Source organism: Podarcis melisellensis (assembly GCF_964234715.1).
Source record: "Podarcis melisellensis genome assembly, chromosome: 10".
NCBI classification, from domain to species: domain Eukaryota; kingdom Metazoa; phylum Chordata; class Lepidosauria; order Squamata; family Lacertidae; genus Podarcis; species Podarcis melisellensis.
Genome location: NC_138542.1, coordinates 39,391,156 through 39,413,456, shown reverse-complemented (window position 1 = coordinate 39,413,456; position 22,301 = coordinate 39,391,156). Strand labels below are relative to the sequence as shown.

General features: G+C 39.0%; 1 protein-coding gene across 1 annotated transcript in view; it reads left to right on the top strand.

The window, feature by feature from the left end:
* The window catches only part of ATP2B1 (ATPase plasma membrane Ca2+ transporting 1), a 72,167-nt gene that overhangs the window by 29,314 nt on the left and 20,552 nt on the right, over window positions 1–22,301 (top strand). Inside the window, exons 2-7 of the mRNA XM_081926618.1 lie at window positions 780–831; window positions 4,543–4,973; window positions 8,094–8,291; window positions 16,020–16,274; window positions 16,361–16,486; window positions 19,741–19,884. Of these exons, the coding sequence (XP_081782744.1) occupies window positions 4,769–4,973; window positions 8,094–8,291; window positions 16,020–16,274; window positions 16,361–16,486; window positions 19,741–19,884 (928 nt within the window). The 5' untranslated portion in view covers window positions 780–831; window positions 4,543–4,768. The remainder of the gene's footprint in view (window positions 1–779; window positions 832–4,542; window positions 4,974–8,093; window positions 8,292–16,019; window positions 16,275–16,360; window positions 16,487–19,740; window positions 19,885–22,301) is intronic.

Genomic DNA, 22,301 nt, shown 5'->3' with positions numbered 1-22,301 from the left:
ACACTTCAAGAGATAATTTCTTGGCTCCACAGCTAAAGTAAATTGTCTCCAAAATAATAATTTCACAGCTGCTCCTGGTGTTTCTTCCATACTACCAACTGCGCAGTAAAGGCCAGCACTGTGATATTTGAGCAGAAATTCCTGTCACATATGCAAATATCTCTCTGTTCTGCATTAGTGCATTACTAAGCAAACCGACTAAAAAGTAAACCTTATGCTATGCTACAGTGTCAAAAAGAAAACAAATTACTGTTGTGAATGAAGTAGTCTGGGGTACTTTCCAAGAGGTGGATTACTCTCAGTTGGGAACTATGTAAGGCAGCTTAAGTGACATGGTGTGGGCCAACTCTGTGCCACTACTTTTGTCTCTCAAATCCTTCCAGATGAGATGCAGTAATACATTGCTTTAAAACATAATCCTGTTAAAAGGAGTAGTAAACTCCCCTTATACCTTGTCGATGACAATGGGGCATAATACCTAAATGTGCTGCCGCGGAGATCTATCTATCTTTCATAGCTGTGTTGCTCACACTTCTTTTTACGCTGCCTTATTACACGGAGACTGTATTTTTAGCTACCATAGCTAATGGTCATTGCTAAACCTCCATGAATACGTCTTACCATTTTTGAAATAACAATTAAAACAATATTTTTTAAAACTATGTAAGTTCTGCAAGTATTGTTTTCCTGTCCTGAGCCTACTGCCAGTTAATTTTATTTAGTTGCCCTACTACTTCTGTAACCTTATAAGCCTTTCCCATGTACCCCCCCCCTTTTAGGTGTCTCTTCTTCAAACTAAACCATCCTCTTCAACCATTGTTCAGTGTAAAGGTATTGTAATTCATTGATAATTTTATATGTTCCTTTTTATGGTTCATAGAACAAGAATTGTACATAGTATTCTTAATGTGGCTGGACAGCACTCATCTAATGGCATTATGATATTATTTGGCATTTTAATTGCTTTCCTAATCATTCCCCAAACTGGATTTGCTTCTTTCTCCACTGCAGCACATTAAGTTGATGTTTTCAGTGAACCTTTCAAAATCTTTTCCTGGGTAGTAAAAAAAATCAGCTTTCTTGATGCATATGTAGAGCTATTTTTTTATTGTTTTGCATACTTTTGTCCTTTTGATCATACACTCTGCATATTTTTGTAATTTCTTGAAAAATTGTTAGATGCCTCCAGTTATATCAATGCTATCAGGCTGTCCCAATGTTGTTTTCGATCCCCAGAATCTTTTGTGAGCTCTGCCAATAAAGGGGTATTGATGACTGGTTATATAACTTGATAGCCATTGCTGGGTGATCAAAGTTGCTTTCAATGTATTCGTGAGCCAATCTGACACATTTGGCTGCCCTTGTATGACTTGTTGTGATCTCTAGTGGCCAATAGGAATGAAGTTATACTTAGAGAGAAATGTTATTCATCCCCACATTTAAGGGCTTGAGATATCAAATAGTTAAATCTGAATACAAAGGGCATTGTGTTAAAAAGTGTGCCAAGTCCTCTACTTTGGGGCATCCAGCTGGGCAATTTCTAGCCACACCATACTGAGTCCCATAGTTCCTTTCACCATCGTCAGCTGTAAGGATTAATCAGGAGCCATCTTAGCTCATGTGAGCAAGGGGGCACTTTCCCAGGAAGAGTGACGAAATCTTCCTATATTGTATTGGAACAGCACCCAGCAGTCAGTTCCATAGTGGTCTGAAAATTGACATCAGACAAGTCATCTGGAGAACTGAGCACAGTTGCAGCCCATCATAATCAAGTGGGCTAATGAAAAGCCCAAATAGTAAAAAGTACATACATCATAGCTTCCCAGGAATCCCTTCTCAAATCCTTAGATACCAATAAAACCAAAAGTGAAGCCAAATGTCTGTCTTAAGCCAACAGGTGATGGCCACTTTCTGGGTAAGCATTCCCACTGAATGAAAAGCCATCTTTAATTAGGCAATTTCCTTAGAATTGTCTAGGTCCTTAGAATAGATCTAGGTACCCCCAATATTTTGGATAAGAACTTATGTTGCACTGCTTGCAATACTGCAATGTGTGAGTGGGCCCACATAAGTGTTCCATACAGCATCTGGGAAAGTAGTGTTCTCCTTACAAAGCTCAAAAAAGTAGCTACTGTCTTAGCACCTGGTCCACAATTGCATATATAAAACCAGCTAAGCACATATAAGGGATGCGGGTGGCACTGTGGGTTAAACCACATAGCCTAGGACTTGCTGATCAGAAGGTCGGCGGTTTGAATCCCCGCGATGGGGTGAGCTCCCGTTGCTCGGTCCCTGCTCCTGCCAAGCTAGCAGTTCAAAAGCATGTCAAAGTGCAAGTAGATAAATAGGTACCGGTCTGGTGGGAAGGTAAACGGTACTTCCGTGTGCTGCTTTGGTTCGCCCGAAGCGGCTTGCTCATGCTGACCACATGACCCGGAAGCTATACGCCGGCTTCCTCAGCCAATAATGCTGGCCACATAACCCAGAAGCTGTACGCTGGCTCCCTCGCCCAGTAAAGTGAGATGAGCGCCACAACCCCAGTCGGCCACGACTGGACCTAATGGTCAGGGGTCCCTTTACCTTTACCTTTAAGCACATATAAATCAACTTAAAAACAACAGCAGCAGCATTTACATATATAAAATCAATTTCAAATCCAATAGAGATACCAGCTGGTATTACAATCTCCAGTTAGAAGGTTGGTTGAAAAAGGAAAGTCTTCAGCAGGTGCTGAAAAGACAATAGAGATGACACTTGGCTGAATTATATTTGGAAGGAGTCACAAAGGGTAGATGTTGCCACCTTGAGGACCTGATTCCAGCATCATGCACAATGGAACTCTTGATAAGGTAGTATCTGTTGATTGCTGTGAGAGATTGATGTTGTGAGTGGCTAGTTGAAAATGCTAAAACATTTGAATCCTTTTGCATTTCTGCTGGGAGGAAGGTTTCTGGAGTTAATTTTAAGACTGATTATATCAGATATGTTGTTCAGAGGTAAAATAGCTTGAAGACTGCCTTGCTTTGATTAACGTGGCCTGTAAGTTAGTTATTTACATAGCATGGTGGCTTATGGTAGCTAGAGCATGTCCATAAAGCAGGGGTCAGCAAGATTCATCTTGCCTGAGCCAGATCAGTTCCGCGGAGATCCCTTCGTGCACCCCTGTGATTTTCAGCATCTGCGCAGACGCGATTTCCAGCACCGCGGAAGTGCGGCCCTGCTCCGCTCTGCACTGGTAGCTCAAATTGGGGTGGCTCGTGGGCTGATCAAACGATCTCTGCGGACCGCTTCATACCCCTGTCATAAAGGAAGCTCAGTCCTGACTTCAGCTTATAGCCAGATGCTCAGGATATGGGTACAACTGAGTAAGCTGAGTGAGTGTGCTTTGGATCTGCAAAATCTCAGTGTAAAATCTCCATGTTGTCCCCATTGAGTACCTTTAATTAATATTTTCAGTTTAATGTAAAGTTATTCAAGTTGATACCAAGAAAATTAAACTGCATGTTGGTGAATGGTGAGACTAAAAGATTTAAATGGTATATTAATTTGAGTCTTAAAGCGTCCTTTATTCAATTACCTTACTACTAAGAAACTTGAGCATTTCATTTCACCACCTTAGTGCTGCATTTGTTAACTCATTGAATTATTATTTATATAACACCGTTGGTATGCTTGGTACATTCTGATGATTGAGAGGACAGATCGAGAGCCATTTACAATTTAAAATTTTGGCACAGTGGGAACAGGAAGAGAGGCAGGGCAAGCAATAAAGCAGTATGTAAGAGGAGAACCAGCAAGGGCAGCATAGCAGAGATCTATGGCTTAAAGAGAATAAAGAGAGAGAGTGTAACCAACTGATCAAATGCAAGAGAGATAAAGAAAAATGAGGACTGAAGATTTTGCTTTAAAGAGCAAAAGAACAGTTTCAGTGGCATGCACAGAGTGAAAACCAGATTTTTTTGGGGGGGGGGGAGTCAAGAGTAGATTTGGAAGGGAAGTCAAAAAGTTCAGAGTAAACAGGCAAGCACATTCTAGAAGTTATGGAGGCAAAGGAAAAAGGCAACGGGGGTTATGTGGAGAGGGAAGATGGACTAAGGAGTGTTTTTATAAGGGAGAATGAATGCAAGAGGGAAAGAGCCAGTGGGCAAAGAGGTTGATTATGTGGACAAGAGGAATGATAATGGTAAGTTAGGAGATAGCAACCAGGAAATGGGAGGACAGAGGATTAGTTAGTTGACTATAGTCAAAATCGTGGGTAGAAGGAAGAGTAGGAAGATGGGCAACTGGTAGGGGGCAGGAAGGTGGATTGGAAAGCCAGTTTGGTATTGAAGCCTCAAGGAGGCAAAGTTTTGGTAAGAGAACAAGGAGTGGATGGGTAAATTAAGGGGGAGGCCTTGGCAGAACATCAGAGGTAGAGAAGAGGCACTGTGTATCAGAGGTGTCATAGTGCTGCTTAGCCAGATGCATAGCAGACAATAAAAGGCTGTGATGCTTCTGTGAGCAATGTTGAATCTTGTTGCTATGATCTTCTTTCTTTTGCAGATTGTATTCCCCTTTCATTTGGATTGGAATGAAGGAACCAACAATGGGATTGCACTCAAGATAACACTCCTGGAAAAAGGGTATCTAATGGCTCTCATCTTTTTTGGTGGTTTATATCTGCACTTTTGATGGTTTTCATATCTGAAGGATTTTCCTTTTGGAAATATTTCAAATAAAAAAAATTGTTCCTCCTTGGAAATAACTTCTTCCTTGAACGCTATACATCATGGGAGACATGGCTAACAACTCGGTAGCATACAGTGGTGTAAAATACACTATAAAAGATTCCAATCATGGAGACTTTGGCATTACACTTGAAGAGCTTCGTGATCTTATGGAATTGCGTGCTGCAGATGCTTTGCATAAAATACAAGATTGCTATGGAGATGCACATGGAATCTGTACAAGATTGAAAACTTCTCCAAATGAAGGTAAGAATGTCAATTCAAAAAGTTACAAAATGTGTGTTCATTTATATGGGGAATTTATATTGAAAAATATTTAGGTCTGTATAGATGCGTTCATTGTTTGCCTAAGATGTTTTACTCGTCAGTGACTGCTATTCCTGGCCTGCATCTACTATATATATATATTTTAAATTGTCTGTACATTTATACAATGGGACACCACTTAAGAGATAGCAACACAATTTGGGACAATAGTTATTGAGGTAGAAGAACATAAAACATTTGATGTAAAATTTGACATTTTCATTTTTTGTTAGTCTTTTTTGATTGTACCAGGTTTTTAATAAGATGTTGATTAAAGCCTGCTGTTATCTTACACATTAGTTTACAAGAAGTTTGTGAAGTTACAAATGTTAGACAACTTAAGGTGTTGTACATACAAACTTTGTAGAAATATATATCACAACTTCCTTGAATATTTAAGGTTAACCTAGCACAAATGCCTTGCAGCTTGCAGCTGTACTTAAAATCCACTCAGAAGTTACATCTTATGCTATTTCAACATTTAATGGGATGGTTGTTAGAACGACGGGTTGTTGATAGGAGATTCAAATTATATCCTGCGTGTTTGCGTGTTGGTAAAGTTAACAAAGTAAAATGAGCTGTTAAAGCAGTCTTCCCCAGCCAGGTTGGGACTTAAACTCCCATTAGTTATGCTGACTGGTACCAATGAGAGTTGTAGTCTTGAACATCCAGAGACCACCAGGTTTGGGGAAGGGGTTTCCTTGGAGCAAGAGGCACATGCACTGAATTTGAGGAAAACATTGTTGATTTTTTTTCAGTCTAGGGAACTTGTGTGTGTAGGCAGTGAAACCTTAGTTTGTGGTATGTGTTTAAATGTTCTATTTTAAACATTTTCTTTTGAGGAAAAAATAAGAAAGATTTAAATAAACCATTCAAGATAGTGAGATGGTGCTTTTCTGCAAAACCTTTGTTGCCTGTGGGAAGGGTTTCACAACTACCCAACTTCTTAATATGTAGTAAAGCAATTAATTTGTCCAATGTCTATCCCAGCCTTTCTATAATTAGCAGGATTTGAAATGACTTTATAATTGGTAATTTTAAACAAGTTCTCAGTGGGTTAAAACACTCAATGCCAACACTGTTCTTGTTTTTGAAATTCCACTAGTCACTAATTTCCAGACAAAAGGAGGGAAACCTTTTATGTGCAATATTGCACTTCCAGCAATCCAAATGTTTTTCTGTAAACACTTCTAGTTGCAGTTGTGTTAAATATCAGTTGTGTGCCATGCTGGATAACATTTTAACATTCTTAAACTTATTGTTCACAGACTACCTTGTTTCCCCTCAAAATTTGTGGAATCTGAAACTCCCTAAATGAATTTTGTTTGGGGCTAGTAGTCTGTATTATTTACTCAGAACAGCCAGAAAGACAAGACAAATGCAAAAGTGTTAAAACAGATACCTTGTGAATCACAGAATTATGAAAATGAGTGGGCATATCTATGAGGTGTGCTTGTTGTTTTTCTTGGAGCAGAGTGCCTCCAATGAGATATCGCTAATGATTGGTTGAAAAGAATTTTGTCTTGAAATGTACAGGCACCAAACTCTGCAAGGTAGTATCTGTTTCCAGGTTCTAGCACCTTGCAATGCTTAGGTATCTTTTGCTAAACCCTTTTATCTCTATCGAATGGACCGTTGCTTTTTATGGTATAGTAGCCTGAAGGAAGAGAAGTGTTTCCTTTTTCCTGCTGCTAATAATTACTTCTTTGAATAATTCCTTCCTGTAGCAGGAAAAAAATGTAGTGATTGCTGTTCCAGCTTTTGTATTTTTTTCCTTTTCTCATTAATCCTTGGAGCAGAATTTTGAGACACAATGTGATGAATAAATATTGCTCCATTAAGTTTTATATGAAAGAGTAGGGCAGGATATTCCAGCTTGCAGGGATTTCTACATTAAAAAGTGGGGAGAATCCTTTTTGTGTGTCTCTAATAATTCATTGGAAAATAATAGAATGGAACTTGTAAACTCATTTCAATAGGGATACATAGTCTGGCCTGAATTGTGTTAAAAATATCATCCATGTTGGATAAGAAATGATTCTTGTGAGAGGGCTGTCAACTGAAGCTTTCAACTGAAGAGCTATTTAAACACCCAAGAAGCTTTCAGTAGTCATGGTGAAGGTTACCAGTGAGTCTGCAACTTGCTTCTATATGTACTACACTCATCTTGAAATGTGGATGAGTATGAGGTCCAGTTGAATAGTACTGAAATACCACAGATGGGAAGTGATAAGATGTGTAAGGGAGAAACCTGGACTTGTTCCAGCTAGTACTGAACTAATGAATTAGCAGAAATGCAAAATCTGGCTCACCGAATGACTTGCTGAGTGATCCTTTCCTACATGAGAAGGATTAGTTCAAAGGTGAACCATGTAGATCTAATTGTTGAGGCCAGATATACAATTTCCGCTATCCTTAAAATAAAAATGTATTTGAAGCCTATGTGTTGGCCCTGCCTATTATTGCACTATGGGCTTCTGTGTAATATGTAATAAGGAAAAGACCCCTTAGAGATGTAGCTTTGCTTCCTCCTGATGTTCAGCATCTAGATGGGTGTTGCCATGTTTTGCATTGTGGTTATAAAAATAATTACTTTTGTATTGGGAAAACAGAAACAGACTTCTGCTTAACTCTTGTGATTGTTGAATTCAAGTTTCTGAAGTGACTAGGAATTTCAGCATATACTGGAATGATGTGCTCCAAAACAAATGCTTGACTTTCTTGGGAATTGCTTTGCTTGGACTCTGCAGCACATATATTTGTGGGAAAAACTCAAATAAAACCACAATTAGTCAAGTAACACTGTGGGTAGGAGAAATCTGCAGCTATCTTTCCCCCATGTTAGAAACGTCTACAGTAGAGTTCCACTTGATATTGATATTGTAACTTCTAGAAAGCATAGGACATAAAGAGTCCTGTTAAATTCACTAAATACCAATAGAGCAACTGTGCAGCATATACTTAAGGTATTTGTAGAATTACGTAGCAAAAATGGATTTGTTAAGTGATGTATAGATAATGAAATTGCTCTAAAATTGTATTTTTCTTTTTAATATTTAGGCTTAAGTGGAAACCCAGCAGATATAGAAAGGAGAGCAGCTGTGTTTGGAAAGAACTTTATACCTCCTAAAAAGCCAAAAACATTTCTTCAGTTAGTATGGGAAGCACTACAGGATGTTACATTAATTATATTAGAAATTGCAGCCATAGTATCATTGGGCCTTTCTTTTTACCAACCACCAGGAGGGAATGAAGCATGTAAGTAAAGAGTTTGTTTCTTTATACTTGTGTACCTCAAAATGTATTTCAGAGTTTGGGTATTGTCTGCCAGTTTATGTATTGGTTATGTTGTTGTTTATACCCTTCTGTCTTGGGAGACAATGGAGGCATGTGCCTTTGTGGGTGAAGTCAAACATCGGAAAGTTACAGCAGCTGCTGTGGCTGTAGGGACTGATATGGAGGAGACATGTTTGGTTGCAGCTGGGGCAGATGAAGGTGTCTGGTTGTGCTGCTGCAGATGCAGCATGGCGTTTCTTTTCTTTTCTTTTCTTTTTTGCACTCCTCCCAGTGGTCATTCCTCCTGTGGTGTGGTTACATGACCTGACTGTCTGTCTCCAGGCACTGCGGTCGTCTGCAAGAGATTCCCACATGGCAGGCTTGATGTTGCCAGCCTTCATGTCTCATTTGCAGTAATCTTCATACTGCAGAATTGGTCTGCATGAAGCCATTAAGTTGTTTTATTGCTTCATATTATAATTGCTTCATAGTACAATTGTATGATAAGCAAATTCTGGTTCAAGTGCCGAGTAGAATGACTTCTAGTCAGCACTTGAACCAAATATTTAAAGTTCTGTCACAATGTATTTGCTAAGAGATTGTTGTAATTTTGAGGTATACTCTTTAATTTCCCCAAATATAAGGTGTACTCAGATTTCTTTCCTGGAGCGAACCTAAGCTCATGCTCTCTCTTCCTTGCTCTCATCAAGGAGAAATGTAAATACAGTGGTACCTTGGTTTAAAAACAGCATAGTTTATGAACAACTTGGATTAAGAACGCTGCAAACCCAGAAGTAGGTGTTTTGGTTTGTGAACTTTGCCTTGGAAGCAGAACATGTTCCACTTCCTGTTGAGTGCGTTCCATTTGTAAATTGAGTCCCCCGCTGCTATGGTAAAGCACACCTTGGTTTAAGAACGCTTTGGTTTAAGAACGGACTTCCGGAATGGATTAAGGTCATAAACCAAGGTACCACTGTAGTTAAATTGAAGCGTTGGAATACAGGAAGTTTTGGCTCTCACACTGAACTATCCCTTGAGAAAGGAACCAGAGCAAGAGAAGTGGGGGCAGGCTCACTCCTTACCAATGAAAAGGGGAGGCTTTTTTACTTGTGGCACCAGTGTTGTAGAATGGTCACCTTGCTGAAATAAGAGAAGCCCCATTAGTATTGGTGTTCCATCAGTTTCTAAAGGCATACCACTTTAGGCAAACATTCCCCTGAACAGAGCTTCTGATCGTATTCTTTTAGATCGTATTCTTTTAGCTATATTTTAACTGTTCAGTCCCTTTTTAATGGGATTGCTTGACTGCATACTTTAAGAATCTTTTCATGCTCCATTCAAGTTGTGTTGTGCATTTTTATTATATATAAAATTTATAATTGATTTTATAGTTGTAAACTGCTTAGGAGCTTTTGACACAGAAGCAGCATATAAATAAGCACTACTTCCTGTTCTTCCAGTAAAAAGCAAATGTTGGCATAAAACCAATCTGCTAAATTCTGGGTCTTAACAGTTTAACAATTGTACCAAGGCTGATACATTCCCCCCCCCCCCCAGTATTTTCCACACTTTAACATGAAATCTTGATGACAGGATAAGTGTCTCCAAGCATGCAGTAAATGTGCACCATAGACTCTGTTTAGAGATTTAGGTTTCAGAAGCTACATGTTGACTACCATGGCAAAGGCTGGTGCGCTAAATATGACTGAACTGGCATGCTAGTAGTTCAGATAAGTCACCTTGTCACTTGTCCTTTTAAAAATTAACTGCTGCCCTTCTTAAAATCAGTGTCTACACTTTTTTTCTCTTTAATCTCTTTTGCCTTAGATTATGGCTTAGGAGATCTGCTAAACTGAGCTTCCTACATGTCTCAAGCATGTTTCATTTCTGTACATACCTTTATTTTGTGTATTGTTAGATATGGTTGCTTTTTTCCTGGGGTGGGGTGGAGTGGAAGTTGTGCCTAGCCATGTAGCTCTAGAGAGTCCTCACAGCTATTTACAATAAAGCATAAGCACTCCAATTAACTTGATACAACCATGCCCAAGCATCAGAAATCATCCTAAAATGCTTGCTTTGTATATTGCATAGCAGCAGGCAAAATGTTTTGCGGGGGCAGGGGTCTGGCAGTATTGCTTTAAAGCCCACTCATTGAATAAAGGCCTTATTTTGCCACAGATCTGAAGGGTAGCAGTGGGAAAGGTTTTCACCCTATTTCTAGAAGAAGAGACTATGACTTCGGCACTGGGACAGCATGCAGTAATACTGTTGAAAAGAAACTAATGCTCATACATCAATCTGGTCTCAGAATATGTTTGGAATAGGGTCGCTCCTGACGATTTTTGGGTGTGGGGAGAATCATTTCCTTAGGTCAGTTGTCAGGAACTCATAGCCCTCCAGATATCATTAGACTCATGCTCCCATGAGCCCCAGCCACCATGGCCAGTGATCAGGGATGATGATGTTATAGTCCCACAACATATGGAGAGCTACAAGTTTTCTACTGTTGCTTTGGGTAATCTGGACCAAAGCTATTCACAGGTTTAAAGGTTAAAACTAGCACTTCAGATTGTGAACTGAAATAGGTTTGAAGTCACTGCAGTTGTGCCATTGCAGGTGCTAATGTGTTACCCATGGCTATGTAATGCACTGCTGCTTTTGGAACTAACTGAAGTTTCTGGGTGTTATCTGAATGCACCCATATGATGGTCTAGTTTAGACAATCAGATCATTGATTAATAAATTTGGCTGTGCACAACCATCATGCACTCAAATGTAGCCCTTTTGCTTCCACTTCTTTCTTTGATCAAGTGGAAAAACAAACCAGGCAGCTGCAGTTAACCATGGCTTTCCATTATATGTGAACCAAGAATTATGGTGGTTAGTGACCTCTGAAGAAGCCAGGATTGGATCACATAAATGGGCTATATGAGGTTCATGCATATCCTGACTTTCTAAGCCAGGATTTGATTAAACATGGTAACAGAGTCTAACCTGATGGTTATCAAAGCATGTTTGATGCAGCAGACATTGTCTTCTATGAGTGGGTGTAGTTGGCCTACAAACCCAAGAAGGTATAAAGCATTCTTGGCTATGGTAACTAACTGAGATTCTAGGAATAGCATCTCTTGCATGCCCAGCTCTTCAAGGAAATTAAGTCCTCTCCAGAACTGCTGGTTCCTACACCTGTAGGAGCTATCTCCAACAATAAAATCAGTCTAGCCTAGATTTCTTTATCATTTATTATTCCTTCAGTTCCTTTTATCATGCATTCAGTTGTTATCCATAGGTACCATTTAAAGAATTTAGTACCTCATGGATCTACCAAAAAGGAGAAATAGGATGTAATTACCCCCCTTTTTCATATTACATTATCTCTCAATTGTTTCATGCAAATTTTCAAAAGTATGACAGAAGATGGAACTTTGTAGAATATCATACAGCATACCTCGCTCCACAGCTGACTCCTGCCTGATAGGCATTGAAGTCACTGTAATAAAGTGTAACTTCTAAGCCATGACTTCGCAGATTGTCTAAGTCACACTTAGACAGAACAACAACATACGAATTTATCAAAGCAGAAGTTGTCTTAAAATTAAGTAGCTCAGGCTTCACGTAGGTTGATTTAAATGATTTCTCTCCTTCCTCACAATTATAGTTCAAGTATTGGATACTTGCATTGTTTTCTACTGTACTGCAGAATACGGGGGAAAGTATGGAATTTGACCAATAACATGTTTATTTGTTTTCTACCTAATTTTTTATTACAAAAATTGAAATTAATGGACCTAATGATCATGCTCGTTAATTTAAATGGGTTTTTTCTGAGTAAAACTTAGTGAATATTACCCTAAAGTTTCCCCCCATAAACTAGATTGTATTTATCAGCTGCAGTCACCCCCCCAACTGAATGGGGTTGTTGCTTTTAAATGGAATTAATGAAACAAATTTTGGTGTGTGTTGTCTTTGATTTAAGGTTCTCAGAATGGTGATTTGTTTCTTCCACCAACCACTATGGCAAGTGATCTGACTAAATCATTCAATGTCAAGCATATCACTGTGCTCTTAATGCCTCTCAGGAACAGTGTTCTAAAGGGGAGGAGATGAGAGAAATCTGTTTTATTTAATTGATAAAACACTACCTAATTTCTAGCTGTTCCCAATTACATAATTTGATTCTAAGGCTGCTTGTTTTTTGAAAAATTCAGCTTGTAAAACACAATGAACCTTAGTTTAGCAAAGGCTTCTCAGACAGCTGAAATGCAGCCTTTAGGGTTTAATTGGAAATTTGAACAATCTTTAAAATAATTTTATAATTTAAACTTAAGAATGCCATCAACAAAAGGGGAGTGAAATCTGAATGGGGTATTTCCACCCACTCACGTCACTGGACAAGAAGATGCAAATGAGCAGGAGTCATCTGATTGGGCCAGAGGACCTCTCCCCAGTTCACTTCCTTAGCTGCACTGCAGGACATCTGTTCCCCACCCTGTCTTTTTACTAGGCCAGGGTGGGGTAGCAACTGGATTTTTACCCTTTCCTTTGCTTTTATTTTACTAACCCATAGTGTAAGTGAGCCTCACTTAGGCCATTGCCGAAAGGAAACCAAGGAAAAAGCATAGGCATGGAAGAAATGGGCCAGATGATATCCCCAGCAAATAATCACAAACAATAGTAAAGCTGAAATGTGTCACCACCTCATTTACAAGAGCAGGGGAGGCTATCATCATAATTAAACCTAGTGAATGGATTTGTCAAAACCTGTCCTAGCTTGAGCAGGTGATCCACAAGTATACTGTGCTGAATGGTTTCAAAAGCTGTGAGATCCAGGACAATCAAGTAAAAATTTCTTCTCAGGTTGACCCAAAACTCATTTATTTGCAACATTCCTGTACTGCCAAATAAAAAATTTCTTCAGGCAGTTCACACAAGTTAAAACCATGAAGTTGGTTTTAAAATAATAAACAGTCAAAACAGCAACATAATAAAACCAGCAACAGAAAACAAATAGTGCAACACGTTTCAGTAATAAAACAAACACAAAAAGCCTGGGGAAATGAAAGGTCATTACAAGGTGTTGAAAAAGACCACAATGTAGGTAAACTCCTGGGGGGTGGAAAGTTTCCATAATGGGTACCACTACTGCAAATGCTCTTTCCCTTGTGGCTTCCACTTCAGCTGATTTGGCAGGGACATATAGAAGTGGGCCTTTAGGTAATGATCCTTAAGGTAATTTGGCTCTAAGCCACTTGGGACTTTAAATGTTAATACCCGCACTTCGAATTGTGCTCAGAAGCAGACGAGAGCAAACCCCACAGGAAGTTATCAGAACATGAATATCTTTGTCCAGATAATATCATAACTGGTATATCATTTTGGGCTGATTAAAAGGTTCTCTGAACTACCAAGGATGCATGTACATTAAGAGACAGTGCTGGATCCAGGAACACCCTCCAGACTGAGCTTCTGTTCCTTTGGGGAGAGTGCAGCCTCCTTCAAAACAGATTGTGCACCACTCAGCTTGTTGGATAGACCACCCACTAATAATATGTCTGTCTTGTCTAGATTGAGTTTCAGTTTATTGCCTCTTACCCAGTTCATTACCATGCCCAAGCACTGATTCATAATGTCCACTGCCTAACCTAGTTTTGATAGAAAGGAGAGAAACAACAAGAAGTCATATGCATATTGGAGACATCCAATGCCACACCTACAAATAACCTCAGCCAAAGAGTTCCAAACAGGCTCAAGACTGAATTTTAGAACTGAAACATGACTAGCTGTTCTCTTGTCCTGGCATTCCCATCATTACCCTATTCTTGGGCAGAAAGTAATCTGACCTGGATGCTGTGTTTAAACTCTGAACCAGATATACATGCACTGGAAAAAGATAACATAATGAATGTACTGCCCATCAGTGTATCTTTTATGTCAAACTATTGCCATTCTTCTCACATCTAGAGTTCTGCATGAATCATTTAATAGATAGTTGGAGAGTTTAAAAACATACCCATTCTCTCTCGTTTCTTTCTTCTTTGACATCAGTTGAGTCAGTTCTTTGGGCTAAATAGGACTATCCTTTGTCAAAACTTCAAAATAGACTTAATCCACGAAAATGAGTAATACTGACGTGACCTCCACTAGTGGGGTGTGTGTATCAGACTTATTCATGGTGAATATTTTGCTGCAAAACATGAAAACTTAACTACCTCTCTAATTTGTTGTATACTGACTGTTACATTCTTTTTATCCTTGGCTTTAATCTGTTAGAACCTAGAATATATTATTGGACAGAATGGATCAGACTCTTGTCTTGAAATAAATGGAACAGATTCAGGGGCGATGTTCTTGGTTGATCAAATTTGCTTACATATTGATCCATAAATTTTGTAGTACTCTGCCAAGAGTTGGTCCCCATCATGCTACCTTTTTATAAGCCCATAGCTGCTAAAAAGTGAATATGGGAATCTGTTACATGCAACGGAAAAGGTAGAAACTTTAAATCCTATGATCACAAGAAAAGAAATTTAAGTATTGATGTAAGCTCTGCTACCAGAACTTTTAGTTATGGACTAGACTAGTGGGCAAAGGTGAAAGGCAGGGAAGCTCTATGCAGTGTGAAAACCCCTCTGTTTTTCCCAGCCCACTTCTGCTTTAATTGTTGAAAGCTCCAAGCCCAGCATGAGAAGAAGGGGGAGGTTTAAGGATATTTCTCCAGAAACAGCCACACACCCTGCGTGGGCATAGATACCTTGGCTGTGTACATACCAGAGACTTAATGCACATGTGTGTCACACAGATCTGATTGTTCCGTGTGTGCTTTTGCTCACATTCATCTACACATGAGCATTCATTTGAACTCTTTTAAGTATTTTATTGTCTACGCCAGTGGTTCCCAATTAACTATGTTCTGCAGACCCCCTGTTTTTGAATAGCCAAGCCATGGACACCCTACTTTTGGAAATGTTATGGTAGTTTTTGTTATGTAAATGGTGCTGTGGACCCCTTGGGGCCTGCAGACCACCAGTTAGGAGCCACGGGTATGCACTAGTGTGGTGTGCTTGATAGGATGTATTCTCACTGTGAGTTGTTGTCCCCTCCCCTCAATTAGTACTTCCTTACTTGTCTCAGAGTTCCAGAAACCTGAGGTCCATTGTGGGTATGTTTACCTGTGCGTTGAGTAATTTTATTTTTATTATTGAGATGCAAGTTTTCCCATGTACTAAACTTGAACAAGCTGTGAGTTGAAAAGAATGTCTGTTGTACCACAGTGGAAACACCAAATTATATTGCGGGGAATGTGGACTGCCACTTGGATGACGACTGAATAATGTGGATGACATGAAAAGTATGCCCATGTGGAATGCATTGAATGCACTTTAAACTGCTGTGTATATATAACCCTTGTGGACTGATACATTTAATCTGAATAATCCTATAGCACTTGTAATATAGTGGTAGGATACCACTGTCATGGTAGCCTAATTGCAGCCACATAATATGAACATTAACCATATTTTTTAAACTCAAGCTTTGTTGTAACCTTAGGAAAGCTGTCAAAGCTAGTGTGCATTCGATATGGGGCCTAAGTCAGTATTATTGGGTTTCTTGTGTAATAAAGTTTGGATGATAAATTTCAGTTTTCAGATTAATGCAGAACAATATTAAAATTTGAGTATGCCGTGCTGATTATTTGTTTACTTTTTCCAGTATGTGGAACAGTAGCAGCTGGTGAAGATGAGGATGAAAGTGAAACAGGGTGGATCGAAGGAGCTGCAATTCTCCTGTCTGTCGTTTGTGTGGTATTAGTCACAGCTTTCAATGACTGGAGTAAAGAGAAACAATTTAGGGGATTGCAAAGCCGCATTGAACAAGAGCAGAAGTTTACTGTCATCAGGGGTGGCCAAGTCATCCAGATACCTATAGCTGACATAGTTGTTGGTGATATTGCACAAGTAAAATATGGTAAATATACTTATTTATGATGTCATCTCTGGTAGCTTCTTATTGAATGTATTTTAAAAGTACCATTTGGGCTCTTTCTTTTTTAGGTGACCTTTTACCAGCAGATGGTGTACTTATACAAGGAAATGACCTCAAAATTGATGAAAGCTCACTGACTGGAGAATCTGATCATGTTAAGAAAACATCTGATCGAGATCCTATGTTGCTCTCAGGTGAGTGATCAAATGATAGCGAAGAACTGGGCATGAGGTATTTTGGAAACTGGACAAAGTTTCCTACTTCAAGAACTAGGTTATGTGAAACACTGTCTTTCTAGGTGACATCATGCTAAGATCTAGTACTCTTATGTATTATGTATCATGCTTTTAACCTTCTCAGGGCCGGAAAGATGGGTCTTTACAACAGGTAGGATTTCAGACATACAAGCATCCTTTAATGTGATTACTTTAAGCTAGTGTGCATCGCTGAAATGTCTCAACTTTCCATATTTATTAAACACTGTTCATAGGGTAGTTTTATTAGACTCTAGTAATATGGATGCAGTGACCCCCTGAATTAAGTCAGCATGCCCTCATTTAGCTCCTCATCAATGAAATAAAAGATGAAATTATTCAAAGCCTGAAGTGAGTTATATTGTTAAGACTGCAGAAGTACTGCAGAGTGTTCCAGTTGACAGAATTCAGTTGTGCAAATTGGCAGCTATTGTTTTCCACTATACCCCAGAGACTATGCAGATTTAAACTTTATTGCCAGTCTCGAATTAACTGATTCACTATCTTATATAGTATAGCCATGAACAATAACAAACTGAGCGGTCTCCTGAGCATGTTGCTATTTCTCAGTGGCCCTGTTTGGCTATATATCTGTCAGCACTCACTACCTGAGTTTGCTGTTGGTGATACTTACAGCTGCTCAGTTCAGTGCACTTGAGGTAGATAGGCATTATCTTTGCAAGACAGTATATTTACAAATCATTTGAAAAATAATGGATTTTATTAGAATGCTACCCTTAACTAGCCTAATGGGGCTTGTCAGAGTGTGTATCATAGCCTAAGATTTAAAGTATTCCAGTAGAAACTCAGATGTGCTCCAGATATACAGGACTGATTGCAATATTAAGATATATTAGCGGCTTATGGGAATGCTGAAATGTGGTCTTTTCTTTGGAATTTGTTTTTTTTCTTTTGGAAACTTTCTTCCCTTGATATCATGCAACACGTTATTATAATACATGACTGTGTTAATAGTAAGAATGTTATGTTCTGTCTAATGCTACACTGCAGTTTTGTATAACTGTAATAAAATGTCTTATAAAAAGCGGTTCTAGTGTAAAGGACTTTACTGGAGAGCCCAACTTAAATTCCTCCAGGGGCCACTTTCGTTTATTAACCCAGCATGTCTGCATGGCAGCTGCATTAACTACTGAAAAGCATTTTTTTGCTACAGTTGTAACTGTGTTCAGTGCATTCTGCTAATCCCTTCTTGGCTTTGCTCCCATAGTACTGTTTCTTCTTTCTCTGACCTCTGTTAAACATCCCTCCTTCTCTGTGTGCCCCATAGCACATGCTGTGTCTTCACCACTACAAGTGTGCAGCCCATCTGTTTCCCCACTTGCAAGTGTCTGCATAAGATGTTACCAACTCATTTTTCTCCTTTCTGTACCTCTGCAGTTCACAACCCATCTGTTCATTCCTTTTCTTTCAGCATTGCTCCATTTCTTCCATTTCATCTCACCCCTTATGTCTGATCTATTGTGATTGTGCAACAGTGCACAATACTTTCACTCCCCTCAGCATATGAATTGCTGGGAAATCTGGAACAGGTGGACAAGGAAGCCTGGCTTGCTGGCTAGATCACTAGAACAAAACTCTGAATCCAGGAAGGGAGGAATAATACAGGCATAATATGGCAGATTTACTCCCATCTTACTTCCAGCTTAGATAGGCCTTGGCTATTTCTACAAATGTGGAGAAAGGTGTTTATACAATGGATTTCATTTTATTTTGAGAGAGATATCCTTTCAGAAGGTACATCTCCAAGAATCTCAAACATTTCTTTCAGCTGCCCCATCTCACATTTAATACCCCCCCCCCCCAAAAAAAAACCCATAGGGAATGGGAAAGTAGTTAAAGGAGAAATTGGTAGACAGGTGCAGTGGAAGCGCTCATCTTTTCCTGCACCTTATCCAAAGCAGTTTTGGGCTACTTAAGGGTGCCCCACTATAGTGCTGGCAAGGAAGGATCAAGTGCATGTGCCTTTGGTTCTTGGCCACATTCTTAAAATATTGTGGTCAAAAACCAGAAATGGCTACACTAACTTTTCATTCCGAAATGTGTGTTTAGTGGTTCTCCTACAAGAAGAAAGTACAGTACAGCACTATATTTTACATTAAGTGTGGAAAACCTTTGGCCCTCCAGATTTAGCTGAAATAATAATAATAATAATAATAATAATAATTTCATTTATATAGTGCTTTATATTTTTAAGAAAAAACTCTAAAAGATATTTACAGCACAATAACGTATTAAAACAATCTAGAATAAAACATAAGCAACAGAATTAACAGGAAACTAACATCATAGATTTGTAGAGTTGGAAGGGATCCTGAGGATGATCTTGTCCAACCCCCTGTGATGCAGGAATATTCAGCTGTCCCAAAGATGCATGAGTTTTAGTGTTGCACATCACATTGTTTGCAACTTTGTTGTTCAGTAGATTGTGCAACAGCATTCTGTTGGTGCAAAGCATTTCACCAGTGGAGTCACTTTAACTTAGTGTTACATTGGATGCATCCCAGTGCATGTATGTGTGCATGTGAACTTGGTAGGCATGCATCTTATATAAGCACAAATGTAGCCCACATGTGGATTGCACAAATCCTGCTCACCTGCCAGCTTATTTTTCTGCAGCCTGCCCCCCCCATGTGACTTTCCTTCAGCTAGATTTGCATAGGAGGAGCTTGGCTGGGGCAGAAATAGTTGCAGGGGGGCTTTCAGAATGTAAAGGGTAACTGTTCTGGGTTTACTTGTGCACTCCATTACTCCTAAAATTGCACACACATCCATTCCCGAAAGATTGTTAGGCTAAAATGGGAGTAATCCTATGTATGCTGCCCTGAGAATGTAGTCGAAAGGTGGCTATGAAAGGGGGATATAAATGCAATAGTGCCAGTTTTTAGGCATTTACCAGTGATCTTGCACATCAGCTGTATATTGGCTAGCCAGTAGCTGGCTGTTGGTAGGCACAAAATTTTCTAATGGCTATAGTCTGTCTTAATGGTTTTTATTGGCTTAGCGTTTCTTGGGTATTATAAAACCCTTCTTTATACTTTCTGAATATCCTTTATTGATCAAAGGTTTGTTTCTGCTATAGGAAATTAATGGAAGTATTGTAACAAGTTTCTCGCTAACTTGTAGCAGACGTCTGTCTGGAACTTTGCATGAATATGAATGCTTTCACATTTCAGGTACTCATGTAATGGAAGGTTCTGGACGAATGGTAGTTACTGCTGTAGGTGTAAACTCACAAACTGGAATTATCTTTACCTTGCTTGGTGCTGGAGGTGATGACGAAGAAGAAAAGAAAGAAAAAGAGAAAAAGGACAAGAAAAGTAAGCATGAAGTTTTGGATGGACTTTAGAGATGCATTTTGTAGTTGGCTTCTCTTCTGTAAGTATGTCTGCAAGTGGTGTTGACCTTGCAGAATGACAACGTAGGCAGGTACAAAATAACTACATAGAACTCCTGCTTCCACTTATTCCATTGTCCAAGCGGGTAAGTTTGAAAATTAAATAGTCAATTTTGTCTCTGAAGTCTTTCAAGTTAACATTCCCAACTTGCTTCAGCTGACACTTCATTACTCACTTAATACAATCACTCAAGTGCTCTTAACAGTATCACAAAAATAGGATGTGTTAAGTGAGGCCTGTCTGATATTAGTAAACTCCATAGATTATAGAGTGTTCACTCTTTTATACTAAAGGAAAAAACATGAATGGTGTTTTTTGTTGTTGTTTTTATTTGAAGAAAGGCCATATCATTTGTTGTGTCCCTTTTGAAGTTAACCCTCTCCTCTAGCCCCTGAGATTTTTTTATTCTTTATTTTGCAATACCTATACAGGTAAGTATAATACCACAGCTGCCATGGAGGACAGTATTCAGATATTGTTTAAAATTACACTGCTTCACCTGGAAACTGATATTCACCTCTTTTGTATTGCACCTCATAGATGACCTGGCTCTAGCTCAGAAAAAGAATTTTTTTTAGTGTGAACCTAGTCAATACTGAGAAATCTCTCCACATTTGCTTGAATTAATGTCAAACTCACCTTTACTAATCTTGATATGTCAGGACTTGCATTAATAGCAATACTATAATGTGAGGAGGTTTAGGGCTGTATGCACTCCATGCTTATACTGGGTAAACCAGTAAAAGGAGTAGCAGAAGCATTCTTCTAATTTCATTTGAACTATAGCTATAAAAGAATCTCATTTGTTATAATCATCCCCCACTTCCCCTGTTTCTCATGAATAGAATAACAACTCCTTGAGGTTGGGGGTAGAGGAAGATTTCAACTTTTGAGCTTATAACTACAGTGGTACCTTGGTTCTCAAACTTAATCTGTTCTGGAAGTCTGTTCCAAAACCAAAGCATTCCAAAACCAAGGTGCACTTTCCCATAGAAAGTAATGCAAAATGGATTGATCCATTCCGACTTTTAAAAACAACCCCTAAAACAGAAATTTAACATGAATGTTACTATCTAACAAGACCATAAAATGAAAGCAATAATGTTCTGTACTATAAAATAAATAAGACAGTATTGTAGATGATCAAAATTAAAATTATTATTATTTTCTTACCTGCACTGATGATAGTCATTGTTTGGATGGGGGACTTTTATCCATTTCCGCAGTCACACAATCAATCAATCAATCAATCAATCATAAAACGAAAAACAAGCCACAGTCACAAAAATGAAAAAGCCACACAAACAAAAACGCAAAAAATAGCAAAAACAAAAGACCAAATATCACCTCAGAACACTGCAATCAGAAACGGAAGGCTTTAATTACAATTGGGGGGACTTAAATTAGTTGTGCAAGGGTAAAACGGGATAAAAAACCATTATTACGATGAGGGGGGGCTTAAATTTACCGCACAAGGGTAAAACGGGATGAAAAAATCCTTAATTACTATGCAGGGGACTCAAATGAGCTGCACAACAGTGAAAACGGAAGCTTAGGAGCACGTTCGGCTTCTGAGGCAAAGTTTGAAAACCCTAATACCTACTTCTGCGTTTGTAGCGTTCGGGTTCTGAGTTGTTCGGGAACTAAGCTGTTCGAAAACCGAGGTACCACTGTACATATGTATTGTAAGCTTACATATGAAATTAATCACCTTCCAGCTCCTGTCACAATGTTCAGAGGCATAAAATTCCCCCAAAGCATGGCACCTCTGAACAGTTGAACACTGTTACATTTAAAGAATTGCAGGCTTATTCTAAGTGAAATTAGACCTGAACATTCCAACTGTCTTCTGAAACACATTGGGATCTGCACCTTAGTATCAAGCAAGACATTATTTTAAATGTGTCATTAGCAATTATGTAAAATTTTTAATATTTAATACTAGGCACAGGGAGAGCTGAACTTCATGGGGAATGTTGCAGGATATTTAACCCTTTCTTTGACAGCCACAGTTGAAATGAAAATTGCCCCCTGCCACCAGTAGTGTCAATGGGAGCTTTTTTCCCTAAGGTAAATGGGGTGTGAGGAAGGATCTTTATTGATATAATGACTGGGGAGGGAAGGGTTAAGCCACAGTTCCCTGAATGCTGTGATCCTGGTGGCTATCAGCCCCTTTCCCAACCCTGGCATTTAAAAGAACCTGATTTAGTTGCTAATACATTTAGTATGGTTTTAGATTGGTATGCATCCCTGAAGTCCAGAAAACTACTCAATTACTGTGAACGAGCCTGGTCCAGCACAGCAATAAACGCTTACACAGACTTCGCAATTATACGAGA